Source organism: Melozone crissalis, unplaced genomic scaffold (genome assembly GCF_028551555.1).
Source record: "Melozone crissalis strain CALT ecotype California unplaced genomic scaffold, PUWL_Pcris_2 ptg000027l_1, whole genome shotgun sequence".
Lineage (NCBI taxonomy): Eukaryota > Metazoa > Chordata > Aves > Passeriformes > Passerellidae > Melozone > Melozone crissalis.
Genome location: NW_026535805.1, coordinates 64,255,397 through 64,282,909, shown reverse-complemented (window position 1 = coordinate 64,282,909; position 27,513 = coordinate 64,255,397). Strand labels below are relative to the sequence as shown.

Here is a 27,513-nt window from a genome sequence, read left to right as displayed (position 1 = left end):
TAGCTGGCTCAAGTGATCTCCAAGCTTTCCATCCCCCCAGAGTTGGAGGGAAGTGTGGGAACTCAGTGAGTGCCAGCTGGCCTGGCTGGTCCTGCAGGGTTTTGAGGGAGCCTGTGGGGCCTTTGGGATTCTCCAATGACCTCTCAAGGACTTGTCATTTGAAGCTTGGCTTGAGAAACCTCTTCTCTTTTGGTGACAGAGGCAGATTTCCTAAATCTGAGAGGTCTCAAAAGTTGTTTTAAAATTATTGTGTTGATTGCATTGATATGTTTTCATTTCTGATGGAAAATGAGTCACTGTGTTATTTTTTATTTTTTTAAGTAAGTGCTGCCTTTTCCTTCTCCCATTTTTTTCCAATACTTTCAGCTTTCACTGATTTAATGGCCACTGTAAATGGCCATAAATTTGACTTTTGACCCCTGCATAGGCAGTGAGAAAATATTCATACTTCTACAAGTGCTGAACATGTCTACATTTCTCTCTGGCATTGATTTTACCAATGCTGAAGATACTCCAAATACCAGGGCCAAAACAGTGTTTGAAAAAACAGGCTGGTCCTCCTTTATCTGAGGACCAGTTTCAGTGAGATTTAGTTTTCTTAAATGACTTTATGCATCTAGGTCTGAAAGGGCTTGAAAGTAGGTCAGAAAGACAAGAAATTTTCTAGGATTTTAAAGTGAAAGTGTCTGCTGTAGCACATACCTGGAGATCAAACTCTTATTTCAATCACAGAAGGAAATTTTAGCTGCAGAAGGTTTTTTAAAAGAAGGGAGAGATGGAGAAAGTGATATACAAAGTGCTTTTGCCTTGATTTCTACTATTAATGTGTCTCTTTACTGTAACCACAGATTCTAGAGAGTTTTTAATATGCAACCTCCTCAGACATTCCTCCTGTTAGTGGCTCTTCGCAGACCAAGGTAATTTCCCTGAATATTCTTATGGATCTGGGTGTTGTTACCTGAATGACACTAAAGAAGCTTCTTTTTCTAGAACAAGTCCTTTTCCTCTGTGAGGAAGTGTGTGTGTAATATGTGGTAGGTGGGGTTGTATCCCCTCTGTCTCTGAGACAAGTAAGCCCAGTAGCAGACAGCAGGGAATGTGCTGAAGCTTTGTGGAAGATTTTGTTTTCCTTAGAAAATCCTTCATGTGTGGCTGCTGAGCAGAGCCAAGAAGCAGCCTTGACAGTTCTCTGCTGCTCCATGTCTGTCTCATCTCTGAGCTGTGCAGGAGTTTGCAAAGGCAGATTAATATTTAACATACCTGGAGCCTTTGATCTTTCAGTTGGAGTCTGGATACATCTGAATCCTCATAAAATGCAGACAGAGGAGATGATGTTGCCTTTTATTCACTAATGCAGACACAGGAGCACCACTGTAATTTCAATTTCTTCTTCCCTCTCAGGCCATTTCATTCCACTCTCCAATTTGTCCATCAAGAATCCTTATCACCAGTCCGCCAGGTGCTCATGCTGAAACAGCCTAATTTCCAGGCTTTCAGCTGGGTATCTGAACCACTTGGCTTGAAAGCTTCTTTGTCTCATCTTCTGAATCCTGAAGTGCTCCCACTACATAAAAAAGGTGGGATATCCTGCCTGGGATGTCCTGCAGCCTGGTGACCAGGTGTTCTCCTGGAAAAGGATTGTTTTGTCTAACTATCTTGTGAAGTGAACTGGCTAACACTTCATATGAAGTTCAGAGTCGCACATTAAGGCAGCACAGAATCTGAAAAATATGAAAGCTAAAACTTAAGGCATCATCCAGGCTGAACAGCCCCAACTCTCCCAGTCTGTTTTTGTAGGAGAGGTGGTCCAGCCCTCTGATCATCTTTGTGTCCCTCCTGTGGACACATTCTAACAGATCCATGCATGGCTTTGTGGTGTACCTTCTCCTCTAGCTCCTGTTCCTCATCCTTGAGTGGCAAAAGTCAATTTTGCCCTGTACTCCTGAGAAGCCTCAAGTGATAATTGCTGCAATTGTGACAAAACTTACCATGGCCTAAATATTTGAGCAGCAGTTCCACACTCTCCTAGGTATTCCTTCTGGTTGGCAAAGCTTGTCTGTGAAGCAGCTTATGCCTGACCCATTATAGGACTGCATGGCAGGTTGTGGAAAACCTCACATAGTCCTGTTCCTCCCTTGCCCCATGGGAAAATTACCCAACATTATCCAGGATAACCTTTTCCCTAGGGTTTCCTGGCCTACTGTAGCTCATCAGACTATGACTGTATTGAGATCTCTTGACCCAACAGCTCTTCCCGGCTCAAAGCATAGATAACCATCTTTTAAGGTGTGGTCCTCCAGCTGCAGGTCTCTCTCCTTTGGAAAGAAACCTGGGGAAAAGATTTGGGTCAAAAGGGACTCACAGCATATACAAGTCTTTGCACCAGATATGGATGACCAGTAAGAACTTAGGGGTGTATTATGGCAACCCCCTGTCCCTCAATTGGATGTAGAACAGGTGGTGTAGCAAGGGGGTTGTGAAGCACAGGAACCTGGCCTGTAACTCATGCAATGCCCTCCACACATGAAGAAGGAGACAAGGTCTGCTCCCATCAGATTCCCTTGCTATGGTCTCCTAGGGGATAATGGAAGCACAAACTGGACAGTAATTCAGAGGGACAATTTATTCCCCCAACTCCAAAATCATCTACTTGGTCTTGCTGCTATGACATCCTTTATGCCAGTTAATACCTTCAGGCTGTCCCAAAAATAACAGTTCTGCTCTCCTAGATCCCCAACATGTTGAGGCACACAAACACACATACTGGTCCCACACCTGTGCCTAATCCTATCTGGCTTATTTTTTAAGAGATTCAGGGAGTGGAAATTAATGTAGCCCAATCTTCTTGCTCCAGATGTAAAATGCACATGCTCTTATGGTGGCTATAAAAGATGATAAAAAACCTGTTATGACTTTCAGCTTATTTGTGTGTTACTGAGCTCTGGTTAAGGACGGACATGAAAAATATATCAGAAATCCATAAATAACATTTTTGTCAAAGTATTTTTACAGGCCTCCTAAATGCTGTTTTTTACAGTCTTTTCACACAAACTCCATTTCTGTTTGGTTGTTTTCTGGGACATCTCTTCACAGCCTAATTTCAGGCAAGCCATTTCACTTGTCAGCTTTGACTAGGATGTGTTTCAAAGGTGATTCTCTTCAGGAGTTATTGAAGGCTCTGATTCAACTTTATTGAGTGATACAGTGAAATATTACCTGCCTTCCACCCTCAATGCCTTATATGAGGGCTATTGTATCAGACAATTTGCCTGGGCACAATTCCAGTGCTCAGGTAGATGGGAAGTGAATTTTTAGGCCTTTGAGTTGGTTCATCTGTTACTGAATTGCCTCTTTAGAGCAGTATCCACTCTAAATGGGAACTTAGTACTGACAACTTTCAGAACAAGGCCAGGTGGCCAAGAAGGCCAATGATGTCCTGCCCTTTATCAGCAATGGTGAGGCCAGGAGGACCAGGGCAGTGATTTCCCCCTGCACTTGGCATTGGTGAGTTTACACCTCAAATCCTGTGTTCAGAGCTGTGTCCCTCACTGCAAGAAGCACATGGAGGTGCTGGAGTATGTCCAGAGATGGGCAACAGAACTGGTGAAGCATCTGGAGCATAAGTCCTGTGAGGAGTGGGGTTTAGCCTGGAGAAAAGGAGATGCAGGGGAGACCTTATTGCTCTTTACAATTACTTGAGGGGAGGTTGTAGCCAGGATGGAGATGGTCCTTTTTCCTGGGTTACAAGAAATATGGACAAGAGGAAATGGCCTCAAGTTGTGCAAGGGGGAGTTTAGATTGTATATTAGGAAAAAATTACTTCATGGAAAGGGTTGTCAAACACCGGAACAGGCTGCCCAGGGAAGTGGTTGAGTCACCATCCCTGGACATATTTCAAAGACCTGTAGATGTGGCACCTGGGGACATGGCTTAGTGACAGACTTGGCAGTCCTGGGTTAATGGTTGGCTGATGATCTTAGACGTCTTTTCAACCCTAAGCAATTCTGTGATTCCAAGCCTACATGCTGCATTATCTCCTTTCACCTTTCCAGATAGCTGCCTCCAATCATGCACAGAAATCCTCCAATCACCTCCAGAAATCATGCACACAGAATTGCCTATTATTGGCATTGATTAATCTCCTTCTTGTTTAATTAAATTTCTCCTGGGCTTTATTCCATCCAATCTAACAGCAAAAAACCTGCTAAATGTGCTGCTGCCTGTTTCATGTGTGTCTGAGGAACATATAACCTGCTTGGAGGAGCTGCACATGTGCTTCTCATGCTGTGTGGGTTATGGCACACAAATATATATTGTGTTTGTAGTGGGATGTAGTTGTAGAAACTCTTGAAAGCCTTTGGAATTCTTATAACTGTTTATTCATTCTTTTGTTTAGGAGTCAGTGACCTGTAAGTGCTCATTATGAAGAGAGATCTGGTTTTCTTGGTGACTCTAATTAGCCTTGCCTTCCTGTCACTGCTAAGATCTGGATATCCTCAACACATTGCAGAGGAGTCCTGCTCTGTTCAGATTCTTGTTCCAGGCCTCAAAGGTAATGTGAAAGCCTACTCATTATTCAAATATTAATATTTTTGTTCTAACAGGCTCAGTTGTGTAACTGACAGTTTTAACAGAGACAAAGAAGGTACCTCTCAGTTGTCCTCTTATTTGCCCCTGTTTGTAGCCTCCTTAAAAATGGAGTTTTAAGGTCCACAAGGTGAAATTAAATGGTTCAGAGAATGCATGCCAGTTTCCCAGATTTTCTCATGATCACTAGTGCTTGTTACTCTTATCCATTGCCTGGTTGCTGGTGTTTATACTGAGCAGTGGTACACATACCCAAAAACTAACATCAGGCCCTACTTTATACCTGGAGAGGTTTTCATTTCCATTTTGCAATGTAATAGGAATTATTTTGTTTTCTTGTTTTATGTTTGTCTTCTTTTGATTTTTTAAAAGCTCAAATACCTCTTAGAAGAAAGCAAACATTAGTTAGGTTTTTGGCATTTCTATAGTTTTTTTTTAAAAAGGCAACATTTTTACAGAATATGCCCCCAAACTCTTGCCCAAACAAGGTGGTGTAATAAATTATTGATCTTTTCATAGGAAAAAATATATCTTGCATAAGAAATCAACCACTGGGAAGAATTAGCATTTTAAAGCAACAACATCCATTATGGTTGTTGAAATCCCAGCCCTGTTTAGTCAATAACAATAATTCCCCTTGTGAAGGCTCTGACATTTCTGTTGAAATATAACACTTTTGAACATGGGGAAATACTTTTTAACTAAGGACAAAAAATCCCCATGAAAACCACCAGTTTATCATCAACAATAAAAAAAAAAGCATTGTGTAAGAACCACACAAGAAACCTTTCAGTTTTTCTTGTAATTATGCCTTGTACTGTCACAAAGCCCACCCAACCAGAGCTGCTGCCATTAATCTTATCTGTACCAATCTGGGTTTTCTTGAGTTGCTGAGGGACACAGGGTGGACTGCAGGCATTGCCTGTTGTGGTCAACTGACTGGGAAGGGTGAGGCTCAGTTCTGTTCTGCAGCAAAATTGTTCACACAGCTGAATTGTGAGCCCAGCTTGGCCAGGGGTTTGGCTGGGGGGAAAACTGCCCTCTCCAGGTATTGCCCAATTTGTGTGTGGCTGCCCTCTGCTTGGGGCAAGAGGCTTGGCCTACAGGGATGCTGACTGAGCTTAGCTAATTGGCTTTAAGAATATGTCTATTTCTTAATATTTATTATTGTTTTGTCTAGTATCATTATTGTTATTATTGTTAGTAATGTAGCTTTGGATGCCTGAACTCAGCCAAAAGCTGTTCTTTACTATTCACTTCAATAAGTGACTTTTGATCTTAATAATATGTAGACCTTCTGCAGATGTTCTTGTTAGAGAGAACAACACTATATCCAGGCCTGCTGAGGTTTAACTAAGGCTTCAGTAAAGTTGTTTAATTTGTTTGATATATTTACTGTGTAAAAGTGACTTACAGAGGACAACCAAATTAAATATATGTTGTCCAAATTTGCATGAAAGATCAGTCAAAGGCTGAGATTTCACAGCCCTAAGGTCTGAAAATATATTTTGTATCAAAAAACTTGACAGGATAAGTTTTTTGACTTCTTTGCATTGATTTTTTTTATTTTTGTAATCAGTCAAAATTAGCATCTATTATTTCTTATGCATTGTAATGCAAGAATTATGATGATGATGATGATGTTGTGCAGCAGAGGTTTTTAAAGTGTGTAAACTGGCAGGACCCTTTGGCAGATGACAATTCTGAGCCTGGAAACCAGGGAGAGGCCTGAAAGCCACTGTGTGTTAATGATTTCACTCAGTTTCATAAGATATAAGCCTTGCAAAATTGAGAGAGATTGATGTACAAATTCAGTGAAGCACAAAATGACCTGATACAGACCTAGTTAATGTGAAATCCCTAAAAAACATTCAGTGCTCCAACTATGCTGTCAGGGGGACTGGCTCAGAGAGGTGGTGGTGAGATACTGCTGTCCCCCCCCTGGCACAACTCCCACCCATCTCACTGGCCAAGGCTTCCTTTAAACTGAGCACACGTGTGGCCACGTGCCCAAATTCAGCTGCTATGCATCAGGATTTGCTCACTGCAGCTTTTAGATCTGCACCATCTCCTCCTCCTTCCCTGGGCTGCCAGCAGCATCCCCAGTAGTGGAGAAATAGAGTTCCACACTGCTGCTGGGCATGGCTCTGTCAGAATATGGGAAAAACAGGTGCAGGGAAAAATGCAAGAAATTAGGGAGACCGTGGGATATGTGAATGGCAGAGGAGAGACATTTAAGGGGTGGTGCAAAAAGTGGAGCCCAAATGGGGTGATGAAAGACAAAGTCATCAGGGAAAAGTACACAGAAGCAGGGGAGCATAAAGGAGGAATTTTAGAAGAACAGAAAGAGATAATGGGGAAAAACAAAGGAAGAAGAGCTCAAGAATCAGACTGAGTGGAGAGACTGGAAACTAAATAAATGTAAAATGAGACAAAATCAATTAAGATCTCATAGAGTAAAAGAGAAAATCAGAAGGGGCATGAGATGAGAATGGAGATGGAAATAAATGAGGAAGAAATCTACTAAAGACACCAAGAATAGTAAAAGCACAAATGAGATTAAAGTCGGCAGTTTAGGTCTTAGGGACAGGTTTTGGTGGTTTTTTGGTTTGGTTAGGGATTTTTTGGGTTTTTTATTTTTTTGGTTGGTTGGTTGGTTGGTTTGGTTTTGGGTTTTTTGTATGTTTGTGGTATTTTTGTTTTGGTTTGATTTTTGGTGGATTTTTTTTGGTTTCTTTGTTTTTTATAGTCATTTTGGTGTGGTTTTTTTAGGGGGGGAGGTTTTGGTGGGTTAGTTATTTTTTTAACTCAAGAGTATAAAGGAGTGAGATGAAAAGTGTAAGGGGAAAACCATGGGTGTGAGAATGCAGACAGCAGACTGAACCATGTTTTAGTAAGCCAGCAATATTAATATTAAGAAAACTGTGCTGTGTGTGAAAAAGCAATGGATGATGAAGCCTAACTACACAGCTCACTCATATTCTTCCTAAAGTCCAGTTTCTTTTGATAGGCACATGAAATTGAAGTTACTACTATTGTGGAGAAACAAAATAACACAGAACAGTCCTTCAAAGCCTAAATTCTCAGCTTGCCATCTTGTTTTGTCTCCCTTCTAGAGTCTTAATCAGGAGTTGTCTTAATAGTCTTAGTGACACTCAATACATAAAAAAGTTATTTTATGTTAAAAAACCCATTTTTTTTTTTTACACTCACACTTGATGCATCTACTCACATGGGGACTATGAGTAATGGAAAGAAGTTATCACCAAACAGGAATGCTTAATAGCTCACATAGTTTGGCAGGGCTAAGTTTCTTTTAGGAGTATGGGGCATCTCAGCACTGTGGAGCACTACTGACTTCATCTCACCCTGTCTCAGCTGCATAGACAATGCTGCAGGGGGCTGACAAGGAAAGTTTCCTGCAGTGGAAATATCCAGGGAGGGATGCAAGAGGTGCAAGTGCTCAGGGACGGTGGCTGGTGGAAGAGGCCACAACAGACCAGTCAGGTAGGGACCATAACGCACAGATCCCAGCCTCCTGCTCTGGAGAGGCTTGGTTGTAGATCGAGGGACTGGAGACCAGAAAGGAGGCACAGGGGTGTCTTTCTTTATTTCACGGATTAAGAAGTTAAAAATTATTGGGTTTTGGTGAAAAATTAAATTGATTGTCTTGACAGAAAACCTTCTTGCCCATGACACCTGCACAGGCTTTACTTCTTCAATTTGCACAATGCTCAGGGTACAATCAGCAAGAATAGGGACTTACACAAGGCAAAGCTGTGCTGTACCACTGAGCAGTCCCTCTTGACCAAGGTCCTGCTCCTTAAAACAGCTGATAAGAAAAAAATGTCAACTGGTCTGTAGCTGGGCCTGTAATGGAGCAATCTCCTCCTGGAGAAAGTTTTTGAAACACCCACACTAAGGAATGCAGTGTCATCGTATTATGAGAATAAATGCAGGCAAGTGTAATGGCCTGAAGCAAGAGTGATCTATTTTATTGATCCCTAATGCACAGCTTTCACTCTGAAGAACGTGTAGAGCAATAGGCTGTAATAGCCTGCTCTCAGCCTCCAGAGAGCAGGGGAAAGTCATTGTCAGGATTTATCTTTGGGAAGCAAAGAACTCATAACCAGCCCTGAGGGGTGAAAGGCAATCATACAAAGCCTATTGGTTACTTGATAATAAAAATGTGACGTTCCCAAATGTGCCAAATTATAGCCTGTTTCATAGTAACAATATTATTCACTGGGGGTTATGTGAAGTTTGTCCTCATTAAGGTCAGAGAATGGCCTATTTTTGCATGTCTGAAGGCAGGGAAGATGGTCTGGAGCAGCCTGAAGAATGAAAATATAACAGATGGAAGGCTGAGTTCAGCTCACAGCCACCTAGGTCTACAATATAGAGAGAGATTTGGAAAGAGAGCTGGAGGCTGCATGTTTGAAATTTGCCACGGTGTGACATGTTTTTACATGTCATCTCTGTGACATCTCTCTGAACCATGGTTGCCAGATATGCCAGAGAGCTGGGCTTGTGGGCTGCATGATGACCACTGACTTTCCTGCTGTGGTGCTCCCATCACCTTCCTGGAGAGCAGCTAATGCTCACTCTCTTCCATAGAAAAACAGTGTTGGGACATCATATGTGCTGTGCTAACTCTGGGTTTTACATACCAACACTTTATTTTCTGTGGAAGCCATAGAACTTTCTTCTCCTTCCTCATACAAATCTTGTTTTGTCAAGGTGGCTGTATAAATAATTCTTTAACCTTCTGTTTGTCAGAGATTTTAATTTTATACCAATGGCAGACTACAGTGGTAGTGTAGCTTTAGTGGGCAAAACAAGCTAAGCATCCCCAAATTTTTAATGTAAGGCACCAGGGAGACAAACACTTTTTACAGAAAGTGATGTTTAAATATCCTGAATATAATGATGAACAACAAACTATGTGCATGTAAATACACTACATAGTGGTTCATACTTCAGAGATTAAAAAGCACAGTATATAACTGGGGATATGTGCTGTTGGCTTTTTGAAGGTCAGTGATATAAGTAACATCCACAAAACTAGACCTGTTGCATGAGACTTCAGTAAAGTATTGACAGGGTTTTCCAGTGTCCGCATCAATTGAAGAAAAATCTGTTTTCTGTCAGTCAAGCAAAGCTGTTAAATCAGATCACATCTGCTTCTATTTTTTTCACTGGAGAGAATGGCATTCTTGTCACGGCTGCTAACAGAAAATAGTCCTGGTTTAATATGATTCTTCTTTTCATTTACTTTTGTATCAACAGGGGAGGCTGGAGAAAAGGGGGAGAAAGGTGCTCCAGGTCGTCCAGGCAGAGTTGGACCTCCAGGAGAAAAAGGTAACTTTGATTAAGAAGATATTTTGGAAGTCATTCCTGAGAAAATGCTGCTTTTTCCTGTGAGATGATGAGAATGGGGATCCTTGCTCCCTTAACTGGGTGACCTTGGCCATTCATCCTTGGCCATTTCTGCTTAGTGCTGTTGTGGTTTAACCCCAGCCAACACCTCAGCCCCATGTAACCACTCAGTCACATCCCCTGGTTTGGATGGGGGAGAGAATCAGAAGGGTAAAAGTGAGAAAACCCATGGATTAGGATAAAGACACATAGGGAAAGCAAAGGCCACATGCACACAAGCAAAGCATAACAAGGAATGAATTCAGTGCTTCCCAAGGGCAGGCAGTGTTCAGCCATCCCCAGGAGAGCAGGCCCCATCACACATAATGTGACTTGGGAAGACAAACACCATCACTCCAAATGTCCTCCTCTTCCTTCTTCTTCCGCCAGCTTTACATACTGAACTCAGTTCCATACATTGGGGAATTTCCCTTGGGTCAGCTGTCCTGGCTGTGTCCCCTCCCAGCTCCTTGTGCACTCCCAGCTCCTCACTGGTGGGGTGGGGTGACGAGCAGAAAATGCCTTAACCCTGTGCAAGCACTGCTCAGCAATAATGAATGTTTCTGTGTTATCAACATTGCTTTGGTCACACATCCCAAATATAGCACCCTCAGAGCTACAATGATAAAAATTAACTTAATTTAAGTTAGTCAAAACCAGTACAACTATATGCACTCCTTTGTAGACTAAGTATTTTCTTCTGGTTAAAAAGATATATTTTGGAAATTAAAAAAAATCTCAGTTTTTAAAAAAGGTCTCTGTGAAGAAAGGCATCATAATATCTCCTTCATAACTTGCCTTCTGCAAATGAAAACCTCATATTAGATCAGAGGGGAAAAATTCACAAGGCTCAATTTTCTTGTTTCTTTTTTTTGTGAATTTGAACACTCACAACATCTTAATTAAAACCATTGAGGGACCGCAGTAAGCCATAATAGGCAAAGATGAACATGAGTGTTCCCACGTTTTTTGGATATGGTGAAATGGTGATAAATTTGTTTGCATTGTAGTTCAAAAATATTTTGAGCTCTTGAGAAGAATGGTGCTCAACAGTATTCAGTTATGCAGCTGAGAAAAACATAGCACTCTGTCTTGCAGGAAATTCTGTTTTTCACATTTGTTTTCCTCCTGAAGCAAGGAGGAAATTTGACCTTCACAAGTTTTTCCAGGAGGTTTGTGTTCTGAAATGTTCAAGTTAGCAGGAGTCAAATTCTTTGATTTCAATATTGAAATTAAAGATTGACATCCCTGTCATTAGAAGGTTAGAGTTAGCTTTTACTGAACTGAGTTTGCAATCTTTCTTTCAAAGCAACTATAGAGATAATTTATACTTCCTTGTGATGATGCATGATCCATTATGTTACAGAAGTCTGATGCTGATTACCTAGGGACCAAAATCCATAGCTAGAGCTCTTCCTCCTACAATACATTTTATAACTTCCCTGAAGGGTGTGTGTGTTCAGTCAGTGTATTTCCTTTATGTAGACGTACTTTCAAGGATGACTCTTAGAAAAAAAATATTGGAAACTAAAATTTTGGCTCTTGTAAGGCAATGCAGCCTAAAGTGTAGGTGACAGAATATTTTAGGTTCAACGGCTGTCAAGAGCTCATCTAGTCCAATCTCCTGCTTTAAACAGGGCAGACTTTATTATCAGAGCAGATTTCTCAGGGCCTTGTCCAGTAGGCTTTTGAAAGTCTCCAAGGATGGAGATTCCACATGAATTTTAATCAGACTGTTTCACTGGTGTCATTGTGAAAGACCTATTGTAACTTGTAATCAAGGGCATCTTTCTCTGTGTGTCTCTGAGAAGAAAAGACTGCATCTTCTCTTGAAACTGCTTGTAAGTAGTAGAAGACTGCAATTAATTCCCCCCCTTACCTTTCTATATTCCAAGCTAAATAAAACCATCTTCCTCAGCTGGACTTCAGTTTGTTTCTCATGTATGAGGGCCCAAAAGTCTCTGGGTCCTCTAAGGCAAAGGAGTTTTTTACCCAGCTGTGGGCCAGAGTTCATCAAAGTATTGCAGATGAAGAACTTAGGGTCTGGCTGAACCCATGATATTCCTGCCAATGCATTTCTGCAGCTTGTCCAGCTCCTCCTGACTGGCAGGGCCGCCCTCCAATGCACCAACCATTCCTACCAGCATGGAGCATCTTCTACTTCTTCCTCCCTTTCAGCAGTGAAGGACTCCCTAGCAGCTGCTGGTTAGACTTTGGGGCCTTGCAGTAGCACCAGCTAGCCCTCTCAGCACCCCTGAATGCCTTGTGGACAGGACCATGGGTCCATGTACATCCAGGGGAAGCAGTCCCTCACTCAATTTTCAGCTGCCATGAGTAGCTTGTCCTCCCCAGATCTTTGCTACCAGACGTGCAGAACTGGGAGGCCAGAGAGCAGCCCTTGCCAGCAGAGACAAAGCAAAGAAAGCACCAAGTGCCTCAGCCTTCTCTGTGTCCTTTGGCATCAGGTTGTCTTGACAACTTCTTCAGAACCCCTCTCATCATGCTGTCTTGCATGTTTCTATATCTTGGCATATTGTCATGTCACTTCTAAATGCTTTGTCCATCTCAGATGCGGAAGTCCTCTTTTTCAGTCGGGGCAGTCCATGATGTAGCACTTCATTTATTTATTTTCTACTGTAAAATTGCTTTTGTTTGAACAAGAGTTCTCATGAGGTAGGCTTGATTAATGCTAATAACAGTGGTAATTTTCTAGTTTTTCATACCCGCAAAAGTCCAAAATTCCAATGAGACTGAAAGAAGAAACACTGAAGTGGAAACACACTATGAGAAAACAGGAATGAAACAGAAAAGAGATTAAAGAAAATTGAATACTAATGCATGCTGTGTCAGTATTTTTCCAGTTAGTACTTTCAACTAAACACAGGCAAAATTTCTTGCTACTTCTGTAGCAATATATTTTTCTGCTTTCCTTTTTGCATACAGAAATTTCTACAAACAAGCTCTTGTTTAAAGTAAGTCCTAATTAACTAGTCGTTTCATTAATGCTCCACATTTTGTAGATATTTGTCTTGATCAACTCCTTTCCACAAATGCTTTGTCAAAGGAAATAACACAGATACCTTAAAAACAATTTGGATTATATGGCACCACTTTTCATCATGATACTACATCCAGTACACTTTGAATGTCACAGTGTTGACTGTATAAGCAAACAGACTTCACAGATGTAACTTCTGGTCTATGGAAAGGACACAGAAGAATATCCAACTTTGACCTGGAAAAACCTTTCAGTTTCTGGTTAACCTCCACAGATTGTGTGTAATGTGCAGACCTGCAGCTGAGTTCATGCATAAATACTTTTCTAGACTCTCAAGCTGCACGAGACTGAGCACATTCTCAACAGACCAAGGATTTTCCTATTTCTAATCCAGAAGACGGAACATTCAGACAAAAATAAAATATAACAATATATTTGGCAAAAATAATTGTTCCTTCATTGCATTTGCCCCTAAAACCACCCACAGACAGCAGCCCTGCTTCTATGCAGTAGTCTGTTGAATTTCAGTCAGTGTGTGAGCATGTGTTCAACCCCTTGTATTTATCTTGGAGCCTGATAATTTTGTCTTGGTCTAATATTTGGCTCCTTCTGTTGATGCAAGATGCTAAATTCCATTTTATTTTTCTCCTCTTTGAGTAAGTGATGGTTTACATGAGGGAGAAACTGTAATCCTTCTGTAATCCTAGAGTTTTCTACTTTTGGTCTTAATTTACATCATCAAAATCACACTAATCTTTTTTCTTTTATTTTTTTCTTTCCCCTTTCTCTGTTTCATTTTCTAGCACGTTCATCTAAGAAAATGTACTCAGTTTCTTTGAACTTCATAAGTGTATAATAACCATAAAATAGCTTACAAAAGAAACTATCTTCTTATGGCATATTTGACCCGAACAGCTCAAGATCAGAAAGTGCTGCAGATGTTTTTATCATATCTTTCCTCACAATATTTTCAGATTTTGGTAACTCAGAAAAATTAAAAATTAAAACTTTCTGGTGCTTACCTGAAATTAATCTTGTTCTGACTGTCCTGATGCTTCAGGGTGACATCAGAGATACTGATGTCTTTGGGTGCTGATTAAGGTTAAATTCCACTTACTTTCCTCATTGCTTTTAATGAATTGTATAGGTCAATTATGATGCATGGCATGTCAGCAGAATATAAAACTGTGTTGGCCTTATGTAAAGCATGGGGCACTGGGTTGAGTACAATGGCTGTTTCAGATTAAAGCAGTGTAAGTTTTAGGCTGTGAAGTTCACAGAATTAACTTTCCCACTTGCACTGATGGCTGTCCTGTGCTCTCCTATGTTAAGAGTAAACTCAGTTATTTAACTGAGTCCTGGTGCAGTCTGTGAGGCCATAACTTCCATGTTTTCAAATTCCACACAGGCAGTTCTGTACCAGTACCATTCTGTGAATATTCCCAGAGTGCCTTACAGCAATCAAAATAAGGAGGGCAAAGTGGATTTACACTTGGAATGTAACATCAAAGGAACAGAACATTAAAATTATGTTCTTCAAGATATTTCAATTTTCTTAGAGCCATAACCATTTAAAATGTATATTATTTTTGTATTTTAATTTCAGCCTTTATACATTGTACCTTATTTATATACAACTATAATGGTATGTGATACAGTCTCACATACTGTTCTTGGGCTTGGAACTCAATTGTCTCTACCTTTGCAGTGTTAACACAGTGATTTTCGCTTTTGCCAGCTAACACTTTCCCAGGTATATTCTGGGAGCTAACACAATGAGCAGCTTGCAAGATTATCTTGGCTTGAAGAGTAAGACAATTTAGTATCATGAGGTGTCCCATTCTTGACTACCTGGTTCTCACTGCCAGGAAATAATCCCAGGCATTTAGTTTACTAATACAACCACAGCCTCTTAAGTAGAAGAGAAGACTCATTAATTTAACTGGATTGGAGCCAGAGTGCTCAGTCATTTGTATAATCAAATTCTAAAAAGAGGTAATAATATCTTAATTTATATTTTATTATTACTGATTGCTCATTAATATGTAATCAATCAATCCTTTGCATTTCTGAGTCAATTTCTACATGAATTTATTGCTCGCTAAGGAGTGCTGCAGGCAGTATTCCATATGAAAGTCCTGACATTGACAGCTGTGAATTCACAAAGTGGGTATCTGGTTCAAAACTGTCTTTCAGTTCCACCTGAACTCAATAGGATTTTGAGAAAATACTGCTAAACTGAGTGGGCAAAAAGGTGGCAGATGGGCTTCAATGTAAATAAATATATTGCCTTGGGAAATTAGGGATGCATGATTTAATCCATACTTAAATGATGCCAAAACCCCAAACTGTCACTTAAAACTCAAGGACTGCTCTGAAGTCATTAGCAAGAGTCCCAAGGCCAACAGAACACTGCGCATCATCACAGAAGGATGACAAAAGGACAAAGGACAAAACAGGAAGCTTCTTTGGCAGCTGATCTTGTTCTGTACAAAAGCCTGACATGTACTGTCTCAATAATGTTCTTCTGGCCTTTGTCTCTCAAAAAACATTTGAGAGGTAAGAGATGGGCACCAAAATGTGAAAAAGAGGAGCTGCCTCATAAAGGGAAACTGGACAGACTGAGACTCTTGTATCTGTACAGAGTAGTCTGAGGAGGTTATAATCAAGATTACAGAATCACCAGATCCCATCGTATCTGACCAGGAGGTCCTCTCTGAAGCTGCTGGGGACAGATCCAGCAATTCCACCTGCAGATAGTGGCTGTGGCTGTGGGATCTTCCTGGACTGCACCTTCTGCTGCCATCACAGGAAACAAAGTCTTGGGCTAGAGGGGCCACTGGTTTGAAGAAACTTGGTAATATGTTGTTAACATAATTCTAGTGAGATAATGTTTCATGAGGGCTCTTATTTTTCTTTGCTTGCCTCCACATAGAAACTCATCCATTCAGGAATGTACTGTACTATTTTGGCTTTGAATGTACTTTTAAATCCTTTAAACATTTCTGCTGCCTCTCTAGATTGGATTTTTTCTCACTAGCTTTAGTTTCCTTTGCAAATTTTCTAACTATTCTGATTATGATACCTGTCTAACATAAGTGGGACGGATCCCTACTCAGAGGTGTTTATTTTTCCATTGCCTACTGTGGGAGTTTAGATAAATATCTTAGACTAAAATCCCGAACTTCAGGGTGGCTAATGCTGGATGAAATTTTTTTGCCCCAGCTATATAGAATGCCTCCTGTGCTTATGCACTGTTCATTCATGTAAGAATATCTGTTTAACATTGTTGGTGACACAGATGGTGGGATCAAGTGCACCCTCAGTAGGTTTGCCAATGCCACCAAGCTGTGTGGCACAGTCAACATGCTGGAAGGAAGGAATGCCGCCTAGAGGGACCTGGACAGGCTTGAGGTGGGCCTGTGAAGTTCAACAAGACCAAGTGCAAGTTCCTGCATCTGGGCTGGGGCAATCCCAAGCACAGACTGGGCAGAGAATGGACTGAGAGGAGCCTGGAGGTGAAGAATTTGGGGGTGTTAGTTTAAGAGAAGCTCAACATGAGCTGGCCATGTGCCCTTGCAGCCCAGAAATCCAACCACATCCTGGGATGCATCAACAGCAGCATGGGCAGCAGGCTGAGGGAAGTAATTCTCCCACTCTACCCTGCTCTCATGAGAGCCCTGGCTCTGGGGCCCCCAACATAAAATGGACATGGACCTGCTGGAGCAAGTCCAGAGGACAGCCACAAAGATGATCAGAGGTGGATGGGACACCTCTGCCTTGAAGACAGGCTGAGAGAGTTTGTCTTATTCAATATGCTGAAGGGAAAGCTCCAGGGAGACCTTAGAGCCTCTTCCAGTAAAGGGGATCTACAAGAAAGCCAGAAAGGGCATGTCATAATAGGACAAAGAAGAATGGCTTTAAATTGAAAGTGGGCAAATTTAGGTTATATATAAGGAATAAATTATTTACTGTGAGGATGGTGAGACCTTGGAACAAGTTTCCCAGAGAAGCTATGGATTCTCCATCCTTCAAAGAGTGTTCAAGAGCATGTTGGATGGGGCCCTGAGTTACCTGGTCTTGTGGAAGGTGTCCCTGCCCATGGAAGCGGGTTGGTACTAGAAGATCTTAAAGGTTGCTTCCAACTCAGCCCATTTCATGATTCTATGTTAAGATGTAACTTCTTGTAGCCACCTACCGAGAGCAAGTTCCTCAGCAATCAGTGGTTCCCTCACCAATTGCTGACCTTCATTAGTGTGGATAATTTATATTTTTCAGTGTAAACAGTTCTATGGCCTGTTGACATATTTGGAATTTTCTGATTTCCAGTTGCCAATATTTTTTTTAAAAATTAAATGTCCTGAATGTAGATTACTACTGTAGCATCATTATATCCTTTAAAAATATCATTCTCATTCAAGTCAGGCAATCTATTTGCATTGGGAATGCTGACTGCTGCAAGACTATTGAGGTGTACTGGGGGAAAGACTTTTTAATCTTCATCTATATATTATGTTCTCTTCCTAAGTATCCTCTGCAGATTGCTGTTAAAGATGGCACTAGATTCAAGAGGCCTTTGGTGTGGTTTGGTACACTTCTACTTTCCTTGTTAGGTAGGTGTCTGTGATGTCCTCTATGTCAAATCATGAATTTGATTTGATTTGTCTTAAAATCCTTAAGTCTGGAAAGAAAACTACTGCTCTCTTCTTTTTACCATGATTTGATTAAATTTGTCTGTGACATGGTGAATTTGCATTTCTGCTAGATTTGTCTTTTTGATGCCTTTTTATTTTTGAGGTAGTTTTATACCTTCTTGTCTCTTCCAAATAATCCTGATGAGATTGCCCATGTTCTGTGACCTCCATTTATAGTATGGCACAGAGTGCAACCCCTCATTTTTCCCCTTGTTTGGCAGCCCACCATTCATCTCTGGAATTTTATTTCTTCACTTGTTTGTGAGCCTGAAAAAGCCACCAAGAAAATAATTTAGAATTTCCTTCTCTTCAGTTCCTTCCCAAATCCTTTAAATCCTCTATAATTGGTTCCAATGTATGCCACCTTCATCAGAGATGTGTCAGATGACTTTTTTCAATTCTTTATTCACTCTTTGTGTTTGATTTCCTATTTTTGGTCTATGGAGACTTAATTTCTTTTATTGTCCCCATTTCTTTCCAGCTATCACTTCCCAGTTTCATTAAGACTCCTCAGACTGCATTTTTGACAACCATAGGGCCAATAAAAAGGGCTTTACAAAAGGTATTAAAACTTCTGAAACCCTCAAGGCAGATGGGTTTCTCTTGAAACTTTGTGATTTATTCTGCAGAAGAAGCAGAATAAGCAAGCCCCTGGAGTGGAAGCAAGGGTTAGTCACTGTAAGAGAAACCCAAATGTGAACAATTCTTTTAATGAGGAAAGGAGAATTAATGTATGTCTTCATTGCTCGAGATAACACACCTTCCTTTTACTTCTGAGCAGAGCACATGGGTTTTACTGGCTGTGACTGAGAAGCAGTTCATTTTCTAGGCAATTTCTACAAGAAAGAAAGTGAAGTAATCTTATATATTTTATTTTATTTACAGATTAGATCAATGAGTTTATTTAATTTCAGGTGCCGCAGCCTGAAAAGAGAAAGAATTCAAACATCTGATAATCTTTAATGTGGTAATCCCAGTTCAATAATATGCAAAACAAGAGATATAATTTTCAGAGCAACTTGATAAACTGATTACAAACTGATATTTCCAGTAGGAATAGATAAGAGAAATATATTTTTGTTTTCTGGTGAAAGCCTGTGTCCAGTAGTGTCTGAATTTGATACTTGTTAGAAACAAAGGAAAATGATTGATTGCAGGACTTGCCAATAATTAATCAGACCAACAAACCACTCACATTTAGCTTCTCTCAGTTCAGAGGAAATGGTTTCTTTCTGGCTCATGCCATCAAGGGGCAAGGGTTGCTTGAGACTTCATGGAGTAATAGGTATAACATCTCTTAGCCCAGCAGTGATCAGTTTATATTCTGAAACTTGTTATTGATTTCACCTTAAGTTAATAGTAATGACAAAATGGCTAATAAAATTATCCGGCTTTCAAAAATACGAATGTCTGTCCAAATGCAATAGCAACAGGGGGCAGCAGATCTTCAGTTGTCATGGATCCATGCAAACTGTGACAGTTTGCACGAGTCCAGTTGCTGGATCCCTCTGGTGGATTTTCCTCCTAGCTCGTCTCATTGTTTCCTTGCACCTGTGTAGACCAGAGCTTAGCAGACGTTGCTTTCAGCAAAGAAACAATCTTTTCAACAGTCCTTGAAAGCAGCTTCATAAATATTTCCTAAAGCAGTTTTGGGCTTAGATTTCTGCAGGATGGGAGCTTCAGCAGGCATTCATCCCTGCAGCCCCTCCATACCTGCTCTCCTCTAACAGTGTGGTACGGAGGGAAACCTGTCTCATATGACAGTATTTGTATTGTATAAATAGGTCATTAATCCCAAAGCCAGCCCTCAGCTACAGCGGAATCACTGTCTGAGACGAAATGTCAGTTGTGCTTGGATCCTTTAGGTCTTCTCAACTCCATAACAGTTTTAATCTGCTGATCCATGTTTGAATGCAACAATCCTCTGTATTTTCGACACAATTCTGTCATGATCCACTGAAAGAGTTTGGAAAAGCTTTTCCAGTGGTTTTCAAACAAGAACTGTTGACAATTACACCTTCATGCCTTGTTAATGTCAATTGTTTAGCAAAGATAAAATCACTGTCTAGGATGCTCTATGTGAGTTCTTCACAAGGATTGAGCTAGACCTCTAGAGTTCAATGAATATTTGGGGTATAGAATTTGTTCATTTTAAAAACTGATATTGCAAACATAGTAGACTCTGAATGAATCAGACCACATTGCTACCTTGTGCCTTTCATCCTTCTGTTATGTATAGGAGAAATGGGGGACAAAGGACAGAAAGGCAGCATAGGACGTCATGGAAAAATTGGTCCTATTGGTTCAAAAGGTAGGTTTAATTCTATTTTTCCATTTGTGTTTCAGGTGAAAAATGTGTGATCATTTATGTTTGAGAAAAGTTTAGCCATTGAAAAATGGCTAACAAGTCTCACAGTTTACCTTAGTAGGAATTTTCTTACACTGTAGTCAGCCAGGTCGCTGAGATTTCTCAACCAGTTACCTTTCCTGTGACATCAGCATATTTAGTCTTAAAGCACTGTGAGTATCCTGGTTTGAGGGTAAATAAAGAACTTTGCACTGTCACACAAGTGTGGACAGTTAAAAAAGATGGGAAGATGTGCTGTACTTTGGCAGACTTTTAAGAGTTAGAAGATGGTTGACTACTCCATAGGCTTCCTGTGTGATACTGGTTAAGTCATTTGGACCAGCGTTTACCTAATAATCTAGATCATGATTCAAAATTTAGGGAAATCCAGCCTTTTTCCCTCTACAGCATCTGAATTTACTGGTTCTGTGAAGTTTATGAATGTCAAGAAGTGAATATTGATGCATATTATTTGGGTTCAAGTTTCATAGCTGTGGCTGGCCTTTATTGTGGAATGACTGGGACAGAAAAGTCTTTATTTTTACTTGGGCATATTTCTACTTCCCATGTTTGAATTTTACTAGTGAAAAAATAGAAAAATGCTAAACTAATTATTGACAGAAAAGGCAGCATTAACATTATGTTATTTTTCCTGTCTTCAGGTGAAAAAGGAGATAATGGTGACATAGGACCACCAGGTCCTAATGGTGACCCAGGTAATCCATAATACACCTTGTTTATGTGAAAGACATCACTAAAAATACATCTGTTTACATACTGGGGGAAATAATGAATTATTTTTTTTCTTTGGAACTGTAATATTTCACTGTGATATTTTCAAATGGCTTAAAATCATCGAAGTTGCAGCAGTTGCTGGATTTGTAGTGTATGTGCTAAAACAGTATCTCATACTTTCTCTGAGGAGTAATCTCTCCAGAAGCCTGGTGGAAACTGAAGTCAGACTGTCTGTATCATTCATCACCAGGGCAATGGGATGTCTCTGCATATTTGTCTTCCAGTCAACACAAAGGAGCAGGTTGGAGGCTCCTGCTCATCCATGGATTATAGTTATAGGAGCAGGAGATTGTCAAGAATACAGATCACAGAATGGGTCAGGTTGGAATGGACCGCATTGGGTCAGCTGGTCCAACCCCTGCTCAAGCAGGGTAATCCCAGAGCACATGGCTCAGGATTGTGTCCAGACAGTTCTTGAATATCCCCAGGGATGGAGACTTCACAACTCCTCTGGGCAATCTGTTCCAGTGCTCAGTTACACACACAGTAAAGTCCTTCCTCATGTTCAGGAGGAACTTCCTGTGCAATGTGCAGTTTCTGCCAATTGCCTCCTGTCCTATTGCTTGGCACCACCAAGCAGAGCCTGGCTCAGTCTTCCTGTCACCTTCTCTTCAGATTCTTATACAGAGGTGCATGGATCTTCCAGAGGTGTAAAATGTTCTAGGGAAACAGCCTAGCATAAGTGCAAGCCTTGCAAGAGTGGCAAGTTTGGATTGGACTGAATTAATCCCTTCCTGTCAGAGTGCATTGGGGGTGCACAGATTAGATTTCTCATGAGAACATTATTTGTCACTGTAATTCTTGAGCCAGCATGCTGTGCACCTGGCCAGCATGCACAGTTTTGCAGGGCAGGTACCCTGTGCTTAGACTGACTTACACAACTGAGCAGAGTAATTGGGTAGTCCAATGCAGATTTTTATAATTACATACAGAATTGCAAACTGTAATAAATGCAAATGGTAATTGATCCTCATTTTGAGATTTGTGGCCAGAGATGTAACAATTATTCTTTTAGTATTCACATTCGGATTATCTTTGTCAAACCTATACCCTAATTTGGGTCAATAGACGATTTTCTAGTGTCTAATTTTATTGTCAGAAGTATTGTAAATTCTGTACTTTCAAAAACACAGACCTTCATTTTGCAGATAATTGTGTGCAATATGTGCTGGAATTTTGGATCTGCTGGGATATATTCCTTGTGAAGAACTTGCAAACAATGTTTTTGCTGTGAAAGAAATCATTGAGAAAATTAAGGAAAATAATTTTACTGAAAATGGGAATTTTTGGAAAACATTTTTAGTTAAAAAAATATTGTGGGTGTTTTGCAGAGAATATCTATCTGTGTTTAGGTTAGTGCTAATTATTCAGGATGGAAGATTCAGAGGAAGTGAACTGATCTGTTCTGCACAGGCCCAGACACCCCTGAGAATCATATAATGGTTCAGGGTAGTGAAGGCTCTAATTTTCTGTCTGTTACTTGCAAGACAGCTTTCTCCAGAGCCGCCACGCTGGGCCTTTTCATAAAGATAATTGTTGAAATTAGGTAGCTTTTTTATTTGGGTGTATCTATATCATTTCACAGGCATCCCTTGTGAGTGCAGTCAGCTAAGGAAGGCTATTGGTGAAATGGATATTCAAGTAGCCCAGCTGATGACAGAACTGAAATTCATAAAAAATGGTAGGTTTATTTTATACTTTATACTACTTTCCTTTCTTTTTGCCCCATTTTATCGGTGTAGCCGCTCTTAAAGAGTGCCGCCGTTCCACCTCTGATTTGTGAAGCTCTTTTGGGGTGTGCAGTGACTTGGTTTATAGAAATGCGAGTGCTCACTTTTCAGCACTGCCCTCCCCCGCAGCTGTCGCCGGCGTGCGTGAGACCGACAATAAGATCTACCTGCTGGTCAAGGAGGAGAAGAGGTACAAGGAGGCCCAGCTGTACTGCCACGGGCGAGGAGGGACGCTGAGCATGCCCAAGGACGAGACTGCCAACAACCTGATTGCCTCGTACATCAACCAAGCTGGGCTCACCAGGGTCTTCATTGGGATTAACGACCTGGAGAAAGAGGGGAATTTCGTCTACTCTGACCGGTCGCCCATGCAGACCTTCAACAAATGGCGCAGCGGGGAGCCCAACAACGCCTACGACGAGGAGGACTGTGTGGAGATGGTGGCCTCTGGGGGCTGGAATGATGTTGCCTGTCACATTACCATGTATTTTGTCTGCGAGTTTGACAAAGAGAATGTCTAAGCTGCTCTGCTCTTTCTCTGTTTTAAGAAAAATGTTTAAGACGATGGTACAAGTTACTCCATGTTTATAGAGTACAAGTTAAGTTTTGCAAGTATGCGGCGTGGGAGTTGTACAGCTGTAAATACAGTTTAGGTATTTCAAATATCAGAATTTACCCTTCAGAAGGGAAGAGCAGTAATAAGACATAGCTTGTTTGGCTTTTTTATTTGTAGGAAAATATATTTGTTTAGATAAAAATGTGCTTTGGGGCTAAATTTTGCCCTTAAAACAGTTAACAACTGTGATTGTATGACTGTAAGGGAAGGCAGAATTTGGCCTCTAGTTTGAATGGTAAGAATTAGGTTCCTGATATTCTTTTATCTTAGAAAAATTTGTAGTTATAAAAGCTAATAACTTGTAGTGCTACAGGGATATTTTGGCAACAAGACGTATTTTGTATACTCCAGTTAATAAGTACAAATATTAGTCAGTTTTTTGAATGTTACAACATTTGTTGTTTTTGTTTTTTTTTTTTTTTTAAACTGGCCAAAGCAAACCAAAAGTCAAGATTCCTACCAATTTTATAATGTTTCTTCATTAAACTGTTCACAGATGTATGACCAAAAAGCATTTAAGTAAACTGAATTTTAGTGCTGTGGGAGGAAAAAGTCCAGTAAAAGCTTTCCCAGCCCATGACAGGGGCTTGGAACTAAGTAACCTTTAAGGTCTCTTCCAACCCAAACTATTCTATGATTCCATGATTCTATGTTATGAAAATTCTTATAATTCAGTACTTAGAGGATTTCCATCCAGATGATGTTTTGGGGTGGCTAAATGTAAAAGTAACAATTTGATTTTCTTCATTCCTCAGTTGAAAATGATTCAGTGCATGAAGTATTTCAGGCCCTAAATAATTTCATAAAGTAAATGTTTCACATTTCTTTAAGATAATCTTGGTCCATCTTGTTACAAAACAAGCAAAACTACCAGCCCTCCACAATTTAAGGCAGACTTCATATATATGCAATAAGCTCATGAAAACACATTAGGGATCAGTTCCTTTTAGTAAAAAAACAGTTTACATGTTTACACAGATTGTTAAAACAATCCCCTGAAAAGCAGAAAAGTTTCCAAAATTTTCCTGTGTATATAGCAGTAATAAATAACTTTGCACATATAGTTTATGTACCAAATTTACAATTGCATGTGATCAAAAAAGGGATGTAGATTTAAAAAAAAAAACCCAGAATAATTTCACAAAATAAATGATGAATTACTTTAAATCTTCCCAGGAGCCAGTTGCATGCCACCTCATCTCACTGTTAGGCATAGGAAAAACAAACAAAAAAAAAAGCAAAATCTCTAACCGTGCTTCTTTAGGAATACCTTGCACAGTGTTTTAAGCTAATTTTTAAGGATAAATGATCCTTGCATAACATCCTGGTCAAAATACATATCTGATCATTATGGCAGATTGGTGTATAGGGTATCCACAGTGGATTTGACATGTGGTCCCAGAGATTTCATTACAGCCAGGAAACCAACTCATAAACTCTGCTGTGCTGCAGCATGTAAACAATCAATGACCATACAATGCTGTTCATATCCACAGACACTGACATTATTTGATTTATATACCTAAGAGAACAAACTGTTTTGTTTGATATATTTACTCTGTAAATCTCACTCCTTTATATATATGTTTGCTATTAATTTTGAAGATTACTAGCAGTACTATACTATCCTATAGTATTTGATTATCAGCCCAGCTCCAGAGAAATCACTCAAAATGAATGGCTCCTTTGATTGCTTTCTTTTCTTTTAATAAAGATAGGTATGATACCTGTGTGTTAGTCATTCTTCCAACTGCATATTGAAATCTATTAAATAATGTGAATCTCTTTCTGCAGTAATATTCAAAGACTCTATAGAGTTTGCAGGGAGCTAACAATTCCAGTAGAGCAATTTGTTTAGAGTAGTGCTTTGAATATCATGATTGTTTCCTGCCTGCTATAGAAATCCTCAGAAACCATTTAAATCTCCAACATACTTTTGTCAAATCATTGTTGCTATATTAAAACAGTCCAAACCTGAGATACAGATATTTGAAGCTCCCTCATTATGTGTGCTCTTTTTCACCTAGGTTTTGAAAGTTTCTGTTGTATTGTTCAGTTTCCTCAGAAAGATGAAAAGAGGCCTTTTAGGGAGATAGGAAGCTTTTTGAGATGCCAAATGCTCCTATTTTAGCTGAAGTCACATCAGGTTTTAAAGATTTCCTAGATATGTGTAGCATTTAAACAGTCTCAATTTCTACTAAAATTTAGGATAAAAAGTAAAAGCACTGGAAAAACATTTCTTTTTCCTAGTTTTCATGTTCTTCAGGATATTTTTTTGCAGTGCTTGATATGTGAGGTAGAAACTACATTAGTTTCATTGTCAGATACCTGTATGCTGGCTGCAGCAGCTCTTATTTCACCGTTTGGGCAAAGGGAGCAAGGCTAGTGTGCAAGGTCTCTAGCTGTCCTGCAAGGGGCAACAACAGCCCATCTGATATTTACCCCTTTGAGGAACTGGGTGGGAAATGATGGAGGCATTGGAAGTGAATGAGCCCTTCATAATTTCTTTCACCCTCTAGTTGCTGATGCCTGTAGGTAGACCCTTGCTGGAGGCAGAAATCAATGTTGCATGTAGTGCTCAGCCTGCATGAAGCCTGCTGACATGCTTGGTAAGGTTTCCATTATTCTCCCTGGAATTTGGTACTATTGTTTTTTTAAAAAATAGAATGAGTAATAAGTTAATTTTACTTGGGGTGTTTTCCATGTGCATTAAAACCTGCAATTGTAATATAATTACTCATTTTGTGTAGCTCTGCAGAGGCCTTTGAAACATGTCTGTCTGGCAAGCACAAGTGTTTCTCAGACTATTCTTACATGCTCTATATTTGATAAATAATATTTCCTCATAAATATATCCCCATAGCCCTTTTTTATTTTATTCTTGAATAAAGGGCATTCTATGGCATTTTAAAAAGGCAATAATAGCAGTATTTTTCCTTTTTTAATATAGTCACACATTCAGGTTTTTTAATGACTTCTTCACATGAAATGTGGATTTCATTCAGCTGTACTCTGTACCTTTAGCTGCCAGGGCTGTGTGTTGCAGTATTGATGGCAGGGCAGACGTGCACTGCCCTTCTGGGAGGGGGCTTGGAGGAGATAAAGCATTTAACTGGCTCAGTCCAAGGGGACATCTTGGGAGAGTGCTGGATCATGTCTGATCCTGATCACCATCCCGATCTGCCACTCCACAGCCTCACTGCTTGGTGGAAAGTGTTGCTCCCACTTGCCTTGTTATTCTGCTCCGCTCCTGGCTCACCATCCCTCGTGAACCAGCTGCTCCTCACTGTGCTCTGACAGCTGACATGATTATCCCTGTAAATATGGGTTTGTTACACGTCTGTTAGCAGCAGAACTTGTCCCTGACTGTGAGTTTTAAACATTCTTATATCACAGAGAAGAACTGTAAAAAAATTAATATTCATATGTGGGATATAGAGCATCCTTATTCATGTAAGTAAAATGGAGTGCTTCATTTTTCATAAGCTCAGGAAATGCCAGTTCAAATATTATGCCAGTTCATTGGACCTTTTTTGTCACAGTTTTTTATGAAAAGCGAAAGAAGATGATATTAAAATAATTTTAATTGTAAAATATGATGAATGTTCATAATGGAGGAAGACTTTTGAAGTAGACATTTTCCAAGATGTTTACTTTTAGAATTTTTCAGAATTGAATTTCCAAGTTCTAAAGCTTTATTTTGACCAGTAAAGGGATTTGATTTATATAATATTATTAACATATTTTACACCATGTCAGTAACAGTGATCTCTATAATGTTTGATACATTTTACTTTATTCTTTACGTCTTGATTTCCAATGGGAACAAGTTATTTTTTAAGACTTATGTTTGACATACTGAAATACTGTGACATTGGAATTGTTTTTTCCTCCTGGGCCTGCAATGACACTGTAAATGCCTCGAGTACAAAACAATAGATAGTTCAACCTACATTACATAGAAAACATTCTTACTGATTATGAAAACTATTAATTTAAGTATTATGCCATATAGTTAGTAGTTTATGCACTATTCCAGAAGTCCAAACCAATAAGTAAATAACATAAATACAAGCCTTTTGAAACCTGCACATCTTACAAATATACTTTAATCCTGAATTAAAACAAAAATTTGTCAAAATTACCAAAATAATGCAGAAATTCAGTTTCCCTATATCCAGATCTAGTTTCTGTGGAAAACTCAGTGGCTTGTGATGATCATGACCGAATCAAATCCTTGAGCAGAGAATTAGCCAAAAATGTAATGATATGTGACTTCACCCTTGGCACTTTCTGAGCTGCATCCCCTTAGCCTTTGTTGGTCCAAG

The 27,513-nt window shown here is 39.8% G+C and overlaps 1 protein-coding gene across 2 annotated transcripts in view; it reads left to right on the top strand.

The window, feature by feature from the left end:
* The window catches only part of COLEC11 (collectin subfamily member 11), a 45,551-nt gene extending 19,771 nt beyond the window's left edge, over positions 1-25,780 (top strand). For both annotated transcript variants that reach the window (XM_054279760.1, XM_054279759.1), the window contains exons 2-7: positions 4,397-4,552; positions 9,877-9,948; positions 19,937-20,008; positions 20,707-20,760; positions 22,425-22,520; positions 22,699-25,780. In XM_054279760.1, the coding sequence (XP_054135735.1) occupies positions 4,423-4,552; positions 9,877-9,948; positions 19,937-20,008; positions 20,707-20,760; positions 22,425-22,520; positions 22,699-23,090 (816 nt within the window). In that variant the 5' untranslated portion in view covers positions 4,397-4,422 and the 3' untranslated portion in view covers positions 23,091-25,780. The remainder of the gene's footprint in view (positions 1-4,396; positions 4,553-9,876; positions 9,949-19,936; positions 20,009-20,706; positions 20,761-22,424; positions 22,521-22,698) is intronic.
* Positions 25,781-27,513: the final 1,733 nt, after the last annotated feature.